General features: G+C 44.1%; 1 protein-coding gene across 1 annotated transcript in view; it reads right to left on the bottom strand.

Moving 5' to 3' along the window:
* The window catches only part of DGKH (diacylglycerol kinase eta), a 109,127-nt gene that overhangs the window by 33,378 nt on the left and 59,638 nt on the right, over positions 1–16,111 (bottom strand). The window contains 10 exon segments of the mRNA XM_048494860.1: positions 560–688; positions 2,386–2,671; positions 7,622–7,718; positions 8,451–8,536; positions 10,729–10,816; positions 11,221–11,360; positions 11,500–11,564; positions 11,567–11,604; positions 13,166–13,328; positions 13,648–13,750. Of these exon segments, the coding sequence (XP_048350817.1) occupies positions 560–688; positions 2,386–2,671; positions 7,622–7,718; positions 8,451–8,536; positions 10,729–10,816; positions 11,221–11,360; positions 11,500–11,564; positions 11,567–11,604; positions 13,166–13,328; positions 13,648–13,750 (1,195 nt within the window).

The following is a 16,111-nucleotide window of genomic DNA, read 5'->3' as shown; positions in this document are numbered from 1 at the left end:
GCAACAACACTGTCTGCACAGAAATGGAGAGATGAAAATATCCCAACAAAGCAAGATGGGTCAAAGAATATTCAGAAACAGCAAAAGTAACTACTTTAGTAAGGGATGGCAATACCGAGAAGTTCGCAGAAAACTGGAAACCTTTTACAGGCTATCAATTGAAAAAATATGGTAAATGAAAAATAATTGCAGGATTTGTGATTTACAAGGAAACAGCAGTTTGAAATAGAACACTAGAAAATATAAAGTGTGTAACTGATAAATTATTTCATTTTAAAAAGTTGCATGAACCTAGAATGGATTAGAATTCAACAATGAGATAGTGGGAAGTTATTATTTAGTGTTATGGTGTGTAGTTTAGTTGGTTATAATAGGTTGAGTCTAGCTATTGTATGAGTTATGCTTTAATTCTTCTCTATATGTTTTTTCTATATTTCATTATTTTTAATAATGTGGTGGTGATGTTAAAACATATACATATATATATTTGTATGCTGAAAAAATAAAAAAACATAAAAAGGTAAATGTCACTGTCCAATTTATTTCTCTGAATTCTTACTTGAATAAGATTCCATTTCTTTTGTATCTTCTTCTTTTTCCTCGTCTTTGGATTCCTCCAGTTCCTTACTATATTCTGCTGGCATCTGATTGACTTGATCTTCTGTATGTGCATTCTGTTCATCCACAGCTACAAAAACAGAGGAATAGGCACATGTCTGGATCGTCACCCTTTCCTGCCAAATGGATTTTGTAGTAATAAACTACGCTTCAAAATTTGTATTCTTGCCATCAAATCACAGCTGGTAACCCCTGGTAGGATTCTTGCCATCAAATCACACCTTGTATTCTTGCCATCAAATCACACCTGGTAACCCCTGGTAGGATTTTTGGAGGTGGTTTGCCATTACCTGCCTCCATGACACAACCCTTGTATCCCTTGGAGGTTTCCCATCCAAATACTTGCCAGGGTCAGGGATGAAAGTGTGTGAATAGCTCAAGGTCACCCAGCAAGCTTCCATGGCACAAGTGGGAATATGAACCCGGGTTTCCCGGGTCCTAGACCAACACCTTAACCACTACACCATACTGAGTCTCATGTTTTATTTAAACAAGCAAAAAAGAGGGGGGGAGCAGCAGCGGAGGGGGAGGAGGAGAAGAAGAAGAAGAGTACACAATTTACCATCCTGTCTCCCCAGAATTTTAAAAAGGTTTTGTGGACTCAGTTTTTACTTTGTGTATTAAAAACTCCAAAACTTTTAACAATGCAAAAATATTTTCAACACAACTTACAAAAGACAACTAAACAGAAAAAAACTCTCACCTTTTCTATAGTTCTTCAACACACAAACAGTTATGAAAGTTCGCTACAGCAAGATAGTATCAGGACTACAATTCCCAGCAATCACCAGCTCCCGTCTTTTTGCGTTAGAGCAGGAAACCGAGCTGGGAAGCTACGGCAAAGCGAAACTATGTAGCTCCGTCAGAACCAATGAGAGACCAGGAACTGGGAGGAGGGGAAAAGCTGATTGGTTGCTGCCTGCTTTTGTAAATAGAATAAATACTGGAACTGAGGACAAGAATCCTCAGTTCTAGCACCCTGTAGCTAGGGCGAGCCAAATCAATAAAGTTCTTCTTTTCCATTAACTTTGTTTGAGTGGTGTTCAGCCTTACAGATAGCAGAAAGAAAGTTCTGTCCATGGCTATCAACCCTGAAGGCAAAATGGGAATTCAATATTCAAAAGTAGTCTACATCTAAAATATTAGTGAAGGAGACAACCGTGGGGTGGGGATGGGGGTAGGGGTGTATACTTTGCTTCCTGAGTTTAGGAACTTCCTAGAGCACCTAACTGACTCCTGCGGAAAACAAGAGGCTGAATTAGACCATCTCATCTTCTAAGGGGTTGTATGTCTGTCAAAAAAAAATCCCTCAAATACACAAGGCCACCAAATTGTAATTCACTATTAAATACATTATTCCAAACAGCAACCATCTATAAGCAGCTGGCGAAATGCTTATAACTAATTATTTTATCATACATTTATAATATATGCCTAATTATTAGAGTAGTATGCTATCTTCACTAGATCTTTGTTTGAATACTAATGCACACTACTAAAAAAATTCCACGTTTCCACAGGGACAATCAAATTGCCAGTTATACAGAACCGAAAGCCTTCATGGGAAGAAGCCCGCACTCGGACATTAAGAGAGACATGGAATTTAGCTTTAGGGAAATGGGTACACCAAGCAAAGGACAGAGAGTGCTGCAAACACAAACCAAAGCTTTCACCATTGTTTAAAACAAGGGCGTAAATGAAAATTAAATCTAATAATAAGTCATAAACCAGGAAATGATGCCAGTACCATCTCTATCAGGGACACACCTTTCTCTGCTTGCTCAATTAGCTGCCTCAGGGCTTTCTTTAAGCTGTTTGCTCTGAGCATCAGCTGTTCTCGTGGCTTGAAGATCGAGAGGGTGGGAGCTGCCGCCGCCGCCATACTGTTCTCTCTCGATTGGTCGCTGACACCAGAGGAACATTCTTCACTGGACGACCCTTCACCTCCTTTCTCAGCGACGGAGGAAGCGGCTGGAGGCTGCACAGGAGCAGCCTGGGCTTCAGTGTGAAGGGCCTGGAGCAACAGGTTGAGCTTCTCGTTCAGTTCTGAACACTGGCAGGACCACAGACAAATTAGAAAAACCAATGAGGAGTACTTCTTGAAAACTGGCAGAACCTAAACAAAGGCTAGCCTTTACCTCACAGCATGTTTAAAGGAATGGGCTCTCACAGATTTGCTTTTGCTATCTGGCAATGGTGGAAAGTGCCATCAGTCACAGCTGACTTTGTGGTAATGCCTCATAGGACTTTCAAGGCCAGAGATGTTCAGAAGTGGTTGTCAGTGCTTGCCTTCATGTCACAACCCCAGTATTCCTTGGAGGTCTCCCATCCAAAGACTAGCCCAGGGCCCACCCTGCTCAGCTTCTGAGATCTGATGAGAGCAAGCTAGCCTGGGTTATCCAGGGCAGGGCAGATGAGCAGAAATTGTCTGCCCTTGCCTGCAACTGTGTAGTCACCCTGAACTTCCTTGGTGGTCTCCCATCTAAGAACTAAATAGGGCTGACCCTGCTTATCTTCTAAGATCCAACAAGAACTGGGCCAACCAAGTCAAAGCTTAGCTATCTAGTTTTAATATATTAGACCAGGGGTGTCAAACATGCAGCCCAGAGGTCAGCTCTGTCCTTTGAGAGGGTTTATCAGGCCCACTAGCCAGTTGAGGCAACCCACACCCACTCACAATCTGGCCTGGTGAGTCCGCTGCAGGTTCTCCAGTTCAGGCACCCACCCCTCGTTCCCACTCTGACCTGGCAAGCCGCCACCACTCTGCTGATCTGGGCAGGCGAGCCCACTGCAAGCTCACCAGCTGCAGCAGCCACCCCACCCCATCCCACATCTCCAGGCCATTGTGGGCTGGTGACTCGCCAATCCAGGCAGCCACCCCACCCCCTTGCACCCCACTCCTATGCGGAGCAGTGGTGCCAAGGCGCCGTTACTCTGCAGCCAGTAGGGAATTGAATGTTGGCCACCAGAAGGGAATTGAATGTTTATTTATTTATTTTATTTATTCATTTATTTATTCGATTTGGTAAACCGCCCTACCCCCAAAGGGCTCAGGGCGGTGCACAACAAACAACAATACAATAAAACAAATCGAATAACCCCAGTTAAAATACAAAACCTTAAAACTATAAAACTACGGCATGTTGGCCACTTCGTGAGTCCCGCTCCCCCACTGGTGGAGGGTTTGTCATCGGGACATTCGATTCCTTAGCCTTTTATTGTTTAGGATTGTGAAAGAAGCAACAATCAGGGAAAGGACAGAGATCTCCAGAAGCATCTTCTGATGCAATGCTAAGCAAGAAAGCCCAGTTTACACCAGGAGCTCTGAAGCACTTAATGTTTATTTGCAGTTAATAACCAGTAATACAATAATTCATAAAAGGCCGAATTCCAATTTTTTACGACAGAGGTAAAAAGTTTTTAAAATAATAATAAACCTTCACCAGAAGATCATAAACTTGGAATTTATCAGTGTTTATCAAAGTATTATTGTCAATTTGTTTTGAAGTTAGTCAGTTAAGATGTCCCATCAGAAGACCACCAGAGTCATTACAGGGAACAGGAGAAGAATTGGAACCATGACACAGTTACTGGGCAGGAGATCATCAGATGAAGTTCTCACATCAGAGGCATCAGATCTTCACATATGTCTGAGGTCAGCTATTGCCCACAGACTGAAGGGATATTTTTCTTACAGGGGAACAGTGGGCTGAGCCGGGAACCTCCCCAGTTGTATAATGGCCTGCAGGTGAGGGTGGCTTTCTAGGAAACCAGGAACCTGTGGGTATAAAGCACCTGTAGGGAAACTGGGGTGGTGTGCATAACAAGTCTGTCCATGTATGAGGTAGAAGAGATAGGCCAGTGCTGAAACCATCAATCAGGTGGGGGGATCTCGAATAAAGGGGCTTCGTAATACAGGTGTTTGTGCCAGTATACAAGCAAGTGCTTGGATAAACCTGCAGATAGCCATGTGCAGACCTATAGAAGCCAAGAAGTCCCCTGCCAGGAGGTCCTCCAATGTGGGTTGGAGGGTCTTCCTACCAATCTCCCCCTATTTGCCTGTTTGAGAGAGCTATGGATCTAAAAGTAATCTCTAAGTACCATGTTTCTTGGGCATGATGATTGGAATACAAAAGTTCCCAGAAAACATTTTTGCCTTCAGAACCAGTCCAATGGCTCGGTTCTTCCACAGGGATGTGACCCCTGGGAGCCAAGTCCATGTTGCACTTCTTCTTGGGGTATGGAGGTATTTAAGATGTATCCAGACAGATTTTGTGGAGCAATGAAAAGCCCTTAGATGGAAAACTAGGCTTGGGATTAATTGGGACTTCTCTATGGAGTTCCTTTATGGATAACTGCATGGAACAACTCCGTTGAAAGAACACAATCTGGCTTCCTCTATAAAATACTCCTACAAATGGACCTTGAGCTTGTTTGGAGGTTCTAGCAGGGGAGCGCAGCTATCATATACCCTTGACCGAAGAACGGTACACTCCTATCTGGGATGGTCGTCCTCTTCCACCGAGCGTGCAGCTTCGGGAGGGACGCACATGGAGCGGTGAGGGAGGTAGGGGACACCCGCCTAGCCAGCCAGATCAGCCGAATCAACCCTGGCGATCAATGGGGTGACAGATGTCGCAGCCAGATTGCCCTCCGAGGGATTAATTGGGACTTGTTGCAGGCCGTTTCATAGAATCTGTGGTCTCCATGCTGGATGCTGAAAGGAAATCTGTCCTGCTCTGTAGGACCTCTTCCTGTTTTGTTTGGAAGAAGACAGCACTGGCCTCTGCTTTTCCTTCATCTCCACTAAGATTTTGTCTGGTTCAGTATTCCCAGAAAATTCCTGTCCCTGGTAAGGAACAATAAAGAAGTTATTATTGGGAAGGAAATCCACTCCAGAGCTGCAGAGGCTGACACAGCTGGAGGTTAAGGAGTGAGCAGAGACTTGCACAACATTTGGTTTCCATTGGAGTAGAATTCAGTGGCTACACTGGTCTTAAGGAGCTCCAGTTGGTGATGGAATGGGGTCAGGGCTAGAACCTATAGAGATTTGTCTGCCGTGAGTTTGGATGCTCAGTCAAGGTGACTACACTAGCTCTGATGCCAAAGTCCAGGGCCTTGAAGGGTTTTTGTAAGGGATTTTTGTCACCTCTCTTTGGAGGAAATGCACCTGAAAATAAGACGGCAATACACTGAAAGAATCTACACGGTTGAAATGTCCTTGCCAATTCAGAGGCAATTGGATGCACGATGGCAGCTTAAATTTATCTGTGGATGGGCCCAGCTGCCACCAGTGCTTTGGAGTGGGAAAGGGCGAGCTGTCCTGTACCTTCAGCAGAGGAGTAGAGAGCAGCAGCAGCAGCAGCAACAGAAAAGGAGGAGCTGGAGGCAGTTGGTGAGTGACTGCCCTGAAAAACCTCAGGTCAGAAAGGGGTTCCCCAGAAAGGAGTGGAAGGTCATCTGCATGGATAAAACTAAAAGAGGCCGGGCCAGAAGAGGTAGCACATTCCCCTGAGCACTGCCACGCTTCCTAAAGCCACAGAGTACGAGGCTGTGGGTTTTTTTGCACCCTTTTCCCTATGGGTGGGCTTAATGTTCATCAGGATCAGACATAATGTAGAAATTGAGGGCTGGGTAAATGAAGCCTGTTGAATATGATTGCGGGGGGGAGGCGCCCCCCCCCCGGTGGTGGTACATAAAGATATTTGCATGCGCACAGACACACGCTTGCAACTAAGGAGGATGAGGGGGGTGTCTTTCACTCCTGGTATGTGCTGGGGCTTCCTGGCCTCACTTTGGCAATGCGTCAAAAGTGGCCGGCTCAGATGAGCTGCAGGCAGCTCCATCACTGGGCCCATCTGCACTGGGGCTCCAGAGTGGGAGAAGGCCTGTTGTTCACTACGGATCTCTGCCGGTGCTTCGGCAGAGGAGAGGAGGGCAGCAGTTGAAGAAGGGGGGTCACTGCTGTGGACAAAAGAGTTGCGAGGGGTTGTGTCCATGGGCCAGTCCACCATCAGAAATGTGCAGGAAGAGAGTGCTGGATGTTCACTGATTGGCGCTGGTGGTGCTTCGACAGGAAGGGCAGAGTAGCAGCTGAAGAAGAGGCTCCGCTGTTGCAGAGACTAGGTCCTGTGGAAGGAGCAGCCAAGTTTTCTTCTTCCAGCAGCTGCCTTGGGGCGCTCCTCCATCCAGGACGGCTCCAGCTACTTTCTCTCTGCCACTCAAGAACAAAAAACGGAGGGGGCGACCAATAATTTTCTAATGTATTTTTGCCCGAATGTTTAATAACCCATGTGGGAGAGCTGTAAAAGCACATCCATCCGTGGAGAGGGCAGGGCAGGGCAGGGCAGGGATGGGGTGGGGTGGGGTGGGGTCCAAATACATCGCCAGGATAGTGGAAGCCCTTGCAAGCAATCTGCATGTGCCCTGCCCACGGTGCAGGGAGGAGTCGCAGCAACTCATACAAAGATACCTTCCTCCACTAACGGAGAATCCCTGCACCACTCAACCCTCTCACTTCCTTCAGGTCCCTGATTCCCTTGTTCATACCCCAGCTGTTTCCTTTAGCTCAGATTTCACGTAGGAAATCCCGTGGGGGAAGTATGGGTCACCTTATATTCTGTAAAATAGCACCTCGATAAACACAACAATGATGTGAATGATCAGCAAAAATCCAGACTCAGAAACCACAGTGGACCCTGGACCCGCCTTCTGCTGGACCAACTCTGCAGCGCACTGCAGAGACCAAGGATCTGAATTATTTTTCTCCCGCGTAGCCTAGATTGCAGCAGCAGGAGCCACAACTCAACACTACCTCTCAAGTTTCAGTTGGAGAACGAGGAAGAAACCAAATGTAACCCCTTTTTGTAATTTGGTACAGCCTGTAAGCTCTATATGCAAGCTCATGCAAGTATATGCAAGCTGGATTGTCTCAGCACTGATACCATTTGAGAGAAACGGGGGAACATAAAAGGGGAGGATGAACTGGAATCTCAGTGCTTACTTTCACGGCTGTAACATCCGCTTCTGTGTTTTCCGTTGCTCTTTCACAGGTCTTCCCGATTTTGGCAACAAACCCTTTTACAGTTTCACATAATATCCTATTGTGGATGAGACAGGGGTGCCAAAGCAAAGAGAAAGGGAATTGGTGCAGCTGAAACGTTAACTCGGTACACAATGTACAAAACATAGCACAATGCAGCTGTTCTCACAAAACCCCACTAAGCTCAACTGTCACAACATGTGGTGTTCCACTCGTGACTCTTGCCACCTCTTGGAGGCTGAGGCTGCAGGCTCCTCCTCCTCATCTCCCAGCCACTTCTTCTGGGTGCCAGGGCAGCTCAAGCCAATGCCAACTCAACCCTCTGCTGGGGCAAACAAAAACACACAGAAGTGTGCCATGTCTGAAGTGATGAGGATGACAGGGATCACTGCACAGGGGGAAAAACAACCACTCCACTCCAGAGCTCCTTTCCCAGAGAAACAGGCAGTAGATGGTAGCACCATAAGACTTATGCTCCTGGCAGAGTAATCGGGTGGACCCTTCATCAAAGGCCCACTTGAGCCCAGGTCAAATCAAAGGAAGCCAGAGGAAAGAAACAAGCAGCCTGACTTTCATTTAGACTTTGTAAGGTTATCTTACTTTATCTGATCACCTTCTAGGATGAATGATCACACAGTCATTGTAGAATTACCCTCAGCAAATCAAAGGGGGATCTGGATGTTACTTAGAAAGGGGGCGACAAGTAAACATTGTATTTTTGTCTACATTCTACAGCAGATGCTAACCACAGTTTTTTTTACAACCTACAAATTAAAATTATTCAGCTTACTTGGCAGATGATATGACAACTGAGTGCTGATCAGAATCAAGTATCTTTGCAAGATGAGCAGCAACGGAGTCCTCGTATGCAGATATCTAAGCACAAAGCATAAGTGTTGATGGTAATCATGAAAGAACAGACTCACGAGCCCATGGTCCTTTAGTTCCTGGAAGGCCAGAAAACCCCACAGTTGTCTTAGGTCTCTGCCTGGCATCAGCACACCTTTCCATTACTCCCAAAGGTGGGAGTACCAAAAACCAACAGGTATCTCCTCCTGGATGGATTTGCACACCCAGCACTCTATACTTGGCAAATTAAGGCTCTGCCTAGTTTCCACTTTGCTCCTACAAGCTAGCACAAGGATGACAGACAGCAATTTGGGAATTTCGAGCTATCCCACTCATGAGATGGCAAGATTATGCACTGCCCTGCTCCCTGACCACTTTTTAGATAGTAGGATTGGACAGGCATGGCATGTTTAGAAAGCAAGCAAAATATAATGTTCAATAAACAAACAAAAAAGAGTACACAGAGTATACATATACATCAGACTAAGCAAGGATAAAAAAGGTAGCTGAAAACGCACCATAAAACTGAGGATTTTCTGACTGTGTACTAGACATTTGGGAAGTACAAAACAAGAATACATTCAAAACACAGAGAAACTGTATCTAGCATTGGACATTATTTAGAAAGTTCTGTCACTCAGAAAAGAAATTTTGCTACTTTTCCAAGAGCTCAACATCTGTCTTGTTTAACAGAAGCTCCACAACAGAACTCTTTCAGGTTTGTCTAGGGCCGTGGTGGCGAACCTTTAGCACTCCAGATGTTATGGACTACAATTCCCATCAGCCCCTGCTAGCATGGCATGCTGACAGGGGCTGATGGGAGTTGCAGTCCATAACATCTGGGGTGCCAAAGGTTCACCACCACTGGTCTAGGACCAGCCTAAGAGAGAAATTCTTAATGCCCACATATCTCGGACAATTGAGTATAATGTGAGCAAGAATCTCCACTTGGTTTTTACAGTGTAGACAAACCCGATCCTGGAGAGGGATAGATAAGTAGCGACCCTTTGTAAGGGCCGATGGAAAAGTATTGCATCTGGCCCTTGTAATAATCCATCTCTGTTGGGGTTCAGTTAATAATTCAAGATATTTGGCTACGTGCCCCTGTTCCGGCACTGTTTCGACAGAAAGGGGTGAGCATTATTTATTTGCTTGCCCCAACAAGATGTGGTATTCCTGTTCTAAAAGTCTGCTTTTTAAGGTTCAGAGAATCTCTCTGGGTGACAGCATACAGAGATCTTCAAGTAATAAACCTAGTGAGTAAATTTTTGATTTAAGAAGTTGATACCATTTGGAGGCAAATCGGTCTGGGCGCGCGGCATATGTTAAACTGTGCGCATCAGAATTAAAACATAATTTAATCCAATACTTGAATGTATTCAGCCATGCTCTTGTTTAAAGTAGCTTCTGACCAGCTTCTAAGCATAGTACAGCGTATGGTACAGAGTGTGGTAATCCGAGTATTTTATAGAGGAAGCCAGATTGTGTTCTTTCAACTGAGTTGTTCCATGCAGTTATCCATAAAGGAATTCCATAGAGAAGTTGCTGAACTACCATGGAGTTGAAAACCTTTAGAGCTGCTGGGACATATCCCCTTCCCCTGGTATGAAAAAAAGCTTAACACTGCTGAAGCAGCCTGATAGCTTCCTTTTACAGCAATGTCTCTGTGTCTGTACCAAGTGGCTTTATGATCCTATGTCCTAGAAATGCCCTAACATAGCAAAATTTTGGAATAATTATATTAATTATGAAATAACAACTCATTATCTTAGAAAGGAGCTGAATCAAGTCTCCATGGGAACTAACTCCATTAGGGAGTTTTTACTATGCTTTTATTGGTACCAGGAACAATTCTGTACATGTGAACACAGAACATAAAGTTAGATTTACAGTCTCTTGTCAGTGAGAAAGGATCAAATGCAGGAAATAAAATGGGATTTAATAATATTTAGGTGGACATAAATAAAGACCATAAATTTATCAGAACACGTTACATAATTATATATTGTTCAATATGTTTTTAGAAGAGTGATATGGTGTTGACTGATAAATGTATGGTTATTTTTAATGATATAAACTAGGATGTGTTTAATTTTCTATTTTAATGTTTATGTTTGAATTAAGATGTACGTTGCACTTATTTTTTTCTTTCTATTTCGGTTACAACCTTCCTATATTTATGAATTCTTGGTTTTTTAAAAAAAGAAATCTATATTTACCTGGCATTCCTCAGACTCCTCTTCTAGAGTAACAGGAAGAATAGATTGTTTTGATATTAATTTCAGTTCATACGACATTATGCTCCACCTGAAAAAAAGCAGCAGATACGTCATATCTTTTTAATATTTCCGAATGACCAATCTATACTGCCAAGTCAATGACATTATTGTGCAACAAAAAGAATGACCAGGTGTATTGTCAAAGGCTTTCACGGCCGGAATCACTTGGGTGCTGTGTGGTTTCCAGGCTGTATGGCCGTGTTCTAGCAGCATTCTCTCCTGACGTTTCGCCTGCATCTGTGGCTGGCATCTTCAGATCCTCTGAAGATGCCAGCCACATCTTCAGATCCTCTGAAGATGCCAGCCACAGATGCAGGCGAAACGTCAGGAGAGAATGCTGCTAGAACACGGCCATACAGCCCGGAAACCACACAGCACCCAAATGACCAGGTGCATACTAAAAAGAATTCAAAGAATTCCAGGCTGACTTACCTGTCCAGCATTTTGGTGCTTGCTCGTTCTAGCTTTTCTAGAACCTGAGGAAGCTGTGTCTCATCGTCACATGACCCCCCCCAGCCGAGGACGCGGGCGAGGTCGTTCCCTGTCCCAAGAGGCAACACTCCCAGGTGGCACTAAAATCAAACAAGAAATTCTTCTGCTGAAGGTTGGTTTAAAAGGCGGCAACGGATTTATCATTCAGAGCTTGTTTTCTTTGGGGCAATTGAAAAACCGGCCTCATTCCCACAATCGGAAGCAGCAGCTCACACTTGCCTGCTTGTGTAAGTTGAGTTTATCGATTTCGGACAACACCCAGCCAACACTTCCATCTCCTCCACGAGGATCCGAAAATTGTCAAACTTCTGAAATAACCGTAAGCTGAAAACAGAATATGCATCTTCTGAGTTCAAATTCACAGATAACTCTAATATGAAAATTCATAGCAATGTTACAGTTAGCTGGGTGCACTCTGGAAGTACATTATGCAGTTTTCTGGGAAGTAACATGTTTTTTTTAACTAGGATAGCACACATTCAATTTTCCTTTTCCAAAAGTTCTGAAAATCAATGAAGTTTGTTAAAAGTCATGTTCATACCAAGAGCTTCACACCCACAGGTGCAACCACTGTTAATGGTGTGGTTACAATCAGGGTTACCTGGTTTTCCATTGAATAAAACCCTCCTGGGAGCTTACTTATTTATTTTCTTATTTATAACCTGCCATCCATTGCAAACTTGTGACTTTCTGAAGTGAAAGAAAGCAGAGTCTGTCTTGGTACCAGGTCACAGCTGCTGCAAGGAAACAACATTGGTTTCTACCATGGGACCTTCAGTGACTCATCTCAACTGATTAAGGTTGAGACCCCAGAAAGCATCCCAAGGGAAGAGGGGACTGGAAAAGAGACGGAAATAAAAAGTGCTTCCACTTCAAAAAAATAAAACATTTTTCTAAAACAAGAATCGTAAGCTTTAAAACATTTCAAAATGCGTATTGAAAAGTTGGCCAACTTCTCTGTTGTTGGCAGCTGCTCTCTTGACCCCTAGACTGCAGGCTGGAAAAGTCAACTCTCACTGAGGAATGGGCAAGCCTTATCAGGAAGGTAGAATCATCCATCAGACAAGGCACGTGTGCAGGCAGAGAGTTTCTGGGTACTCAGTGGGCAGTAGAAACATCAGGGAGGGATGTAATTCCTGAAAGTATCTTGAAATGGCAAGATGGAAATCCTAAGTAGACCTTCCAGGTCCACCTTTGAAATAGTACAACAGAACGAAAGTACCTCTTTGCTTAGCAAACAGAACAACACATTTCAATGAACTTTCAACTGAAGTTTGGGGGGGCCCCCCTGTGGGCAGGCTATTTTGTTTTGGGACTAGTTGACCATCCTCGCCTTGATTATCCCAGGCAGACATGTTGTCTCTTTGTTCCAAACAAGGTCAGAATAAGTACTTCTGCTGTGACAGAGAACTAATAATCCAAAAATTAACTATCTAACAAGTAAGGACCAGAACAGTACAACCCTCATAGTAAATAGCTTCTTACTGCAAAAAAAATCTTGAGATAGATCATTTCATGCAATTTATATTCCACAGGAATAAGTAGTTAATCATGGCTTTTAAAATGTCATGCATAAATTAACCTCAAACCATCCTAACAAATGCCATGAGAAAGGAAGAAACATACACCAAAGTCAGTTCACGGTGTTGAGGCCCCACAAGCACCTGACTTGTACATCACCCCATCTTGGGCCCCAAGTGACAACAGCACTAGCCCTGGAGGCAGCAGCAGACATCAGAAACATTTGCTGCACCCTTATTTATTTTATTTTTCCCAGCAGGGCCTGGCGGGACCTTTGGTTGCTGCCCCCCTTCTAGTATGGAATAAAGTATGATTTTATCCTCCCAATTCTGCAATAATTCCATTTAAAAATCACATTTCCTACCCTAAATGAGGTCCTCCATTCATTAAATCAAAGACCTGAGCTGGATTTAGGGTCTGCTTGAATCGTCTGAGAAATTTTACTCCCTGATTGTCTCCACTCTTTGAATTAACAAAAACCAAGAGAGGACTGGCACAGGACGGTGGGCACGTGGCTTTCCAAAAACCTGAAAAGAAAGGAGCAGAAGCTTATCAGTAAGGCTAAAAGCTGTAATCCTTCACTTGGAAACGAAAGAAAATGCAAAAGTTTCCCCATGCATACAACATGGAGGAAGCTACCTGGGAATGCCTGGTAATTGTTGTAGAGAGTGTTATTTTTAATCTGGTGTTACAATTCACAAGACACCATGAATCAGAGAAGTTAATGTGCCTGAATTAGAAAGCTTGGCTAGCCAAACTGCCGTTGTACCCTGCCCTATTTAACTTCTGTCTTACAGAACACATTCGTCATATCACAGAGAAACACATAGCCAAAATCCTACATACCATCAGAATCTATGGTGTTCAGTGCTGTAGGAGGAATTATGGATACTTTACACTGGCCAAGTGGACACTTGTGAGGATACAAATCTCGGCAAGCCGTGTGCACCTAGAAACAATTTAACAATGGATTATTAATGTATCGCTCAAAGTACAACTTACGGTGAAAGCTAGAAGCCTAAATGACTGTCTTACCCCATATGTTCCAAGTAGGTCTCTGCGATCTGCAGAGGCTAATTTACTGGCAGTCCCCCGCCCCTCAATTACGCAGCTGGCCTCTACCCGGGCCAGGGCTTTTACAGCCCTGGCCCCTGCCTGGTGGAACACTCTTTCATCTATTGTTAGGGTCCTGCAGGACCTTGGTGAGTTCCGCAGGGCCTGCAAAACTGAGTTGTTCCACCGGGCTTTTGGGGGGGCTGGCCACAGATTGCCTGCCCACTTTTGATGCCCCCACACTAGGTTTTATACTATCTGTATTACATCTCTAATTTTGGCATTACTGGTCCCCTCCAGGCCTTAGGATCGGACGCCTTTGATAGATTAAAATGGGTTTCATGATAATGCTGCTATTGTGTTTTAAGGGATTTTAATGTTTAATGTTTATAATTTGTATTTTACTGAGCACTGTCTATTATTGTACACTGCTCAGAGCCCTTCAGGGGTTGGGCGGCATAAAATCTATTAATTAATTAATTAATATTGTGATACAATAGGACACTTTACATTGAGAATACTTTACAAAGCTCTGCACTTGCTCCAAGTGATGGAGCCCCATAAGGCCTGCCCAATATCTGCCCCAACCAACCACGCTTATGACAGCCCACAGGCAAGACAGATTTCCTGGGTTTGATGCCTGTCTAGGACCCCACAAAAAAGAAACATCTTGGGTTGCTTAGCCATGAATGATGATTTTTAAGCGACCATCAGGTATGAGTTGTGCATCTGTACAGAGTGCTCTCCCTGGAAACATTGACAGAGTTTTGACTTAGCAGCGTGTGCTTCAATGAGCAGTGGCTTCCCATTCCAGTCCTTACCAATTGCTAAGACTAAAGAATCCACTGACTTGCATGTTGTTACTTAGCAACATCAGTTACCAGAAAGTTACTGTATTCTTTATGGTCTCTGTAGAATTCCACAAATGCATAATTAGAGAACTCACGTTAACAGTGTGAATGCATGAAAGGCTGCTCTCCTGAAGACGACAACTGGCACTGTGCACACATCAGTAGCACAAAGTTTCACAAAAAGCTGGAGCTGACACAAATTCAGAAACAATTCTGATGAGCAAAGAGGTGACTAATGCTGGCAGAGGCTGATGGGAATTGTAATCCATGAACATCTGGAGAGCCACAGGTTACAGACCCCTGATCTAGCAGGACTGCTTTTCAAACTCACTGAACAATTTACTTTGAAGAAAAGAACAGCTCCCGCAAGCCAAAAAAAGCCTTTGCAATGACTTGTTTGTCTTTTCTTTGTATCTTTACGGCAACAGAATATTTCCTGCATGTCAGAAAAGGGCCCAGCGAAAAAAAAATTAGGCATTATGAGTATCTGCTGCATAAAATCGCCATTCATTATCATCCTTACAATCGAAAAAATGTGATGGACAAATATACATCATTCTGAAATTAGGGACTATCTGAGGAAAAAAATATGCCTTAATACCATTTAAGACCTGCCTACACCCAGCAGCAGGAGTGGATGGGACCTCACCAGAGAAGGGGGAGGGGGCTCTGCATACGTGCCACAGAGAGAGTCAGGATCGCAGAGGGAAACAGAGAAGCCCATTCCATGAAAAACTCCTAATCCCACAAACCACCAAAATCAGGGAAGTGGGAGCCCTTCAGCTGGGAAGTTTACATCCAGATCCCACAGAGACTACACTGAACCTATGATGAAGCCTTGGCAAGATGACGCAGTGCCCACTTGGTAGCTTCAGGAATGTCACTGAAAAGCCCCACTCAAGAGGAAGTAACTGAGCACAAAGTCTCTGCAGGATTGAGACCTCAGTAGGAACGTTCAGCTCCATGGTAAGAACCTTCGTTGAGCCTAGTTGTTAACACTGAAACATTCCCACAGATTGGCTCCGATCCCTATTCCAGCAAACCTATCTGAACAGCTCTCTTGTTCTGGAGACATACCCAGAATTGTAGCACCATGGACAGCTCCAGGGCTGATGAATGTTTTGTTCTCCTTATCTCTCATAGTAGTTATTTTAACTGAGGCAGCCTGATATCTTGCCTGATCAGGAATATCACATATGCAATAAAGACAGACAATGGAGCACATACAACTTGCTCACCGCTATCTAGCATAGTGGTTCTTAACCTTCCTAATGCCGCGACCCTTTAATACAGTTCCTCATGTTGTGGTGACCCCCAACCCTAAAATTTATACATTTTACAGATGGAGAACACTGATGCAGAGTCTTAGGCTGACCCTGTGTAGAAGAGGTCGTTAGACTAAAGGG

The sequence above is a fragment of the Sphaerodactylus townsendi genome, linkage group LG04 (assembly GCF_021028975.2).
Source record: "Sphaerodactylus townsendi isolate TG3544 linkage group LG04, MPM_Stown_v2.3, whole genome shotgun sequence".
Lineage (NCBI taxonomy): Eukaryota > Metazoa > Chordata > Lepidosauria > Squamata > Sphaerodactylidae > Sphaerodactylus > Sphaerodactylus townsendi.
This window is presented reverse-complemented; position numbering and strand designations above follow the sequence as displayed.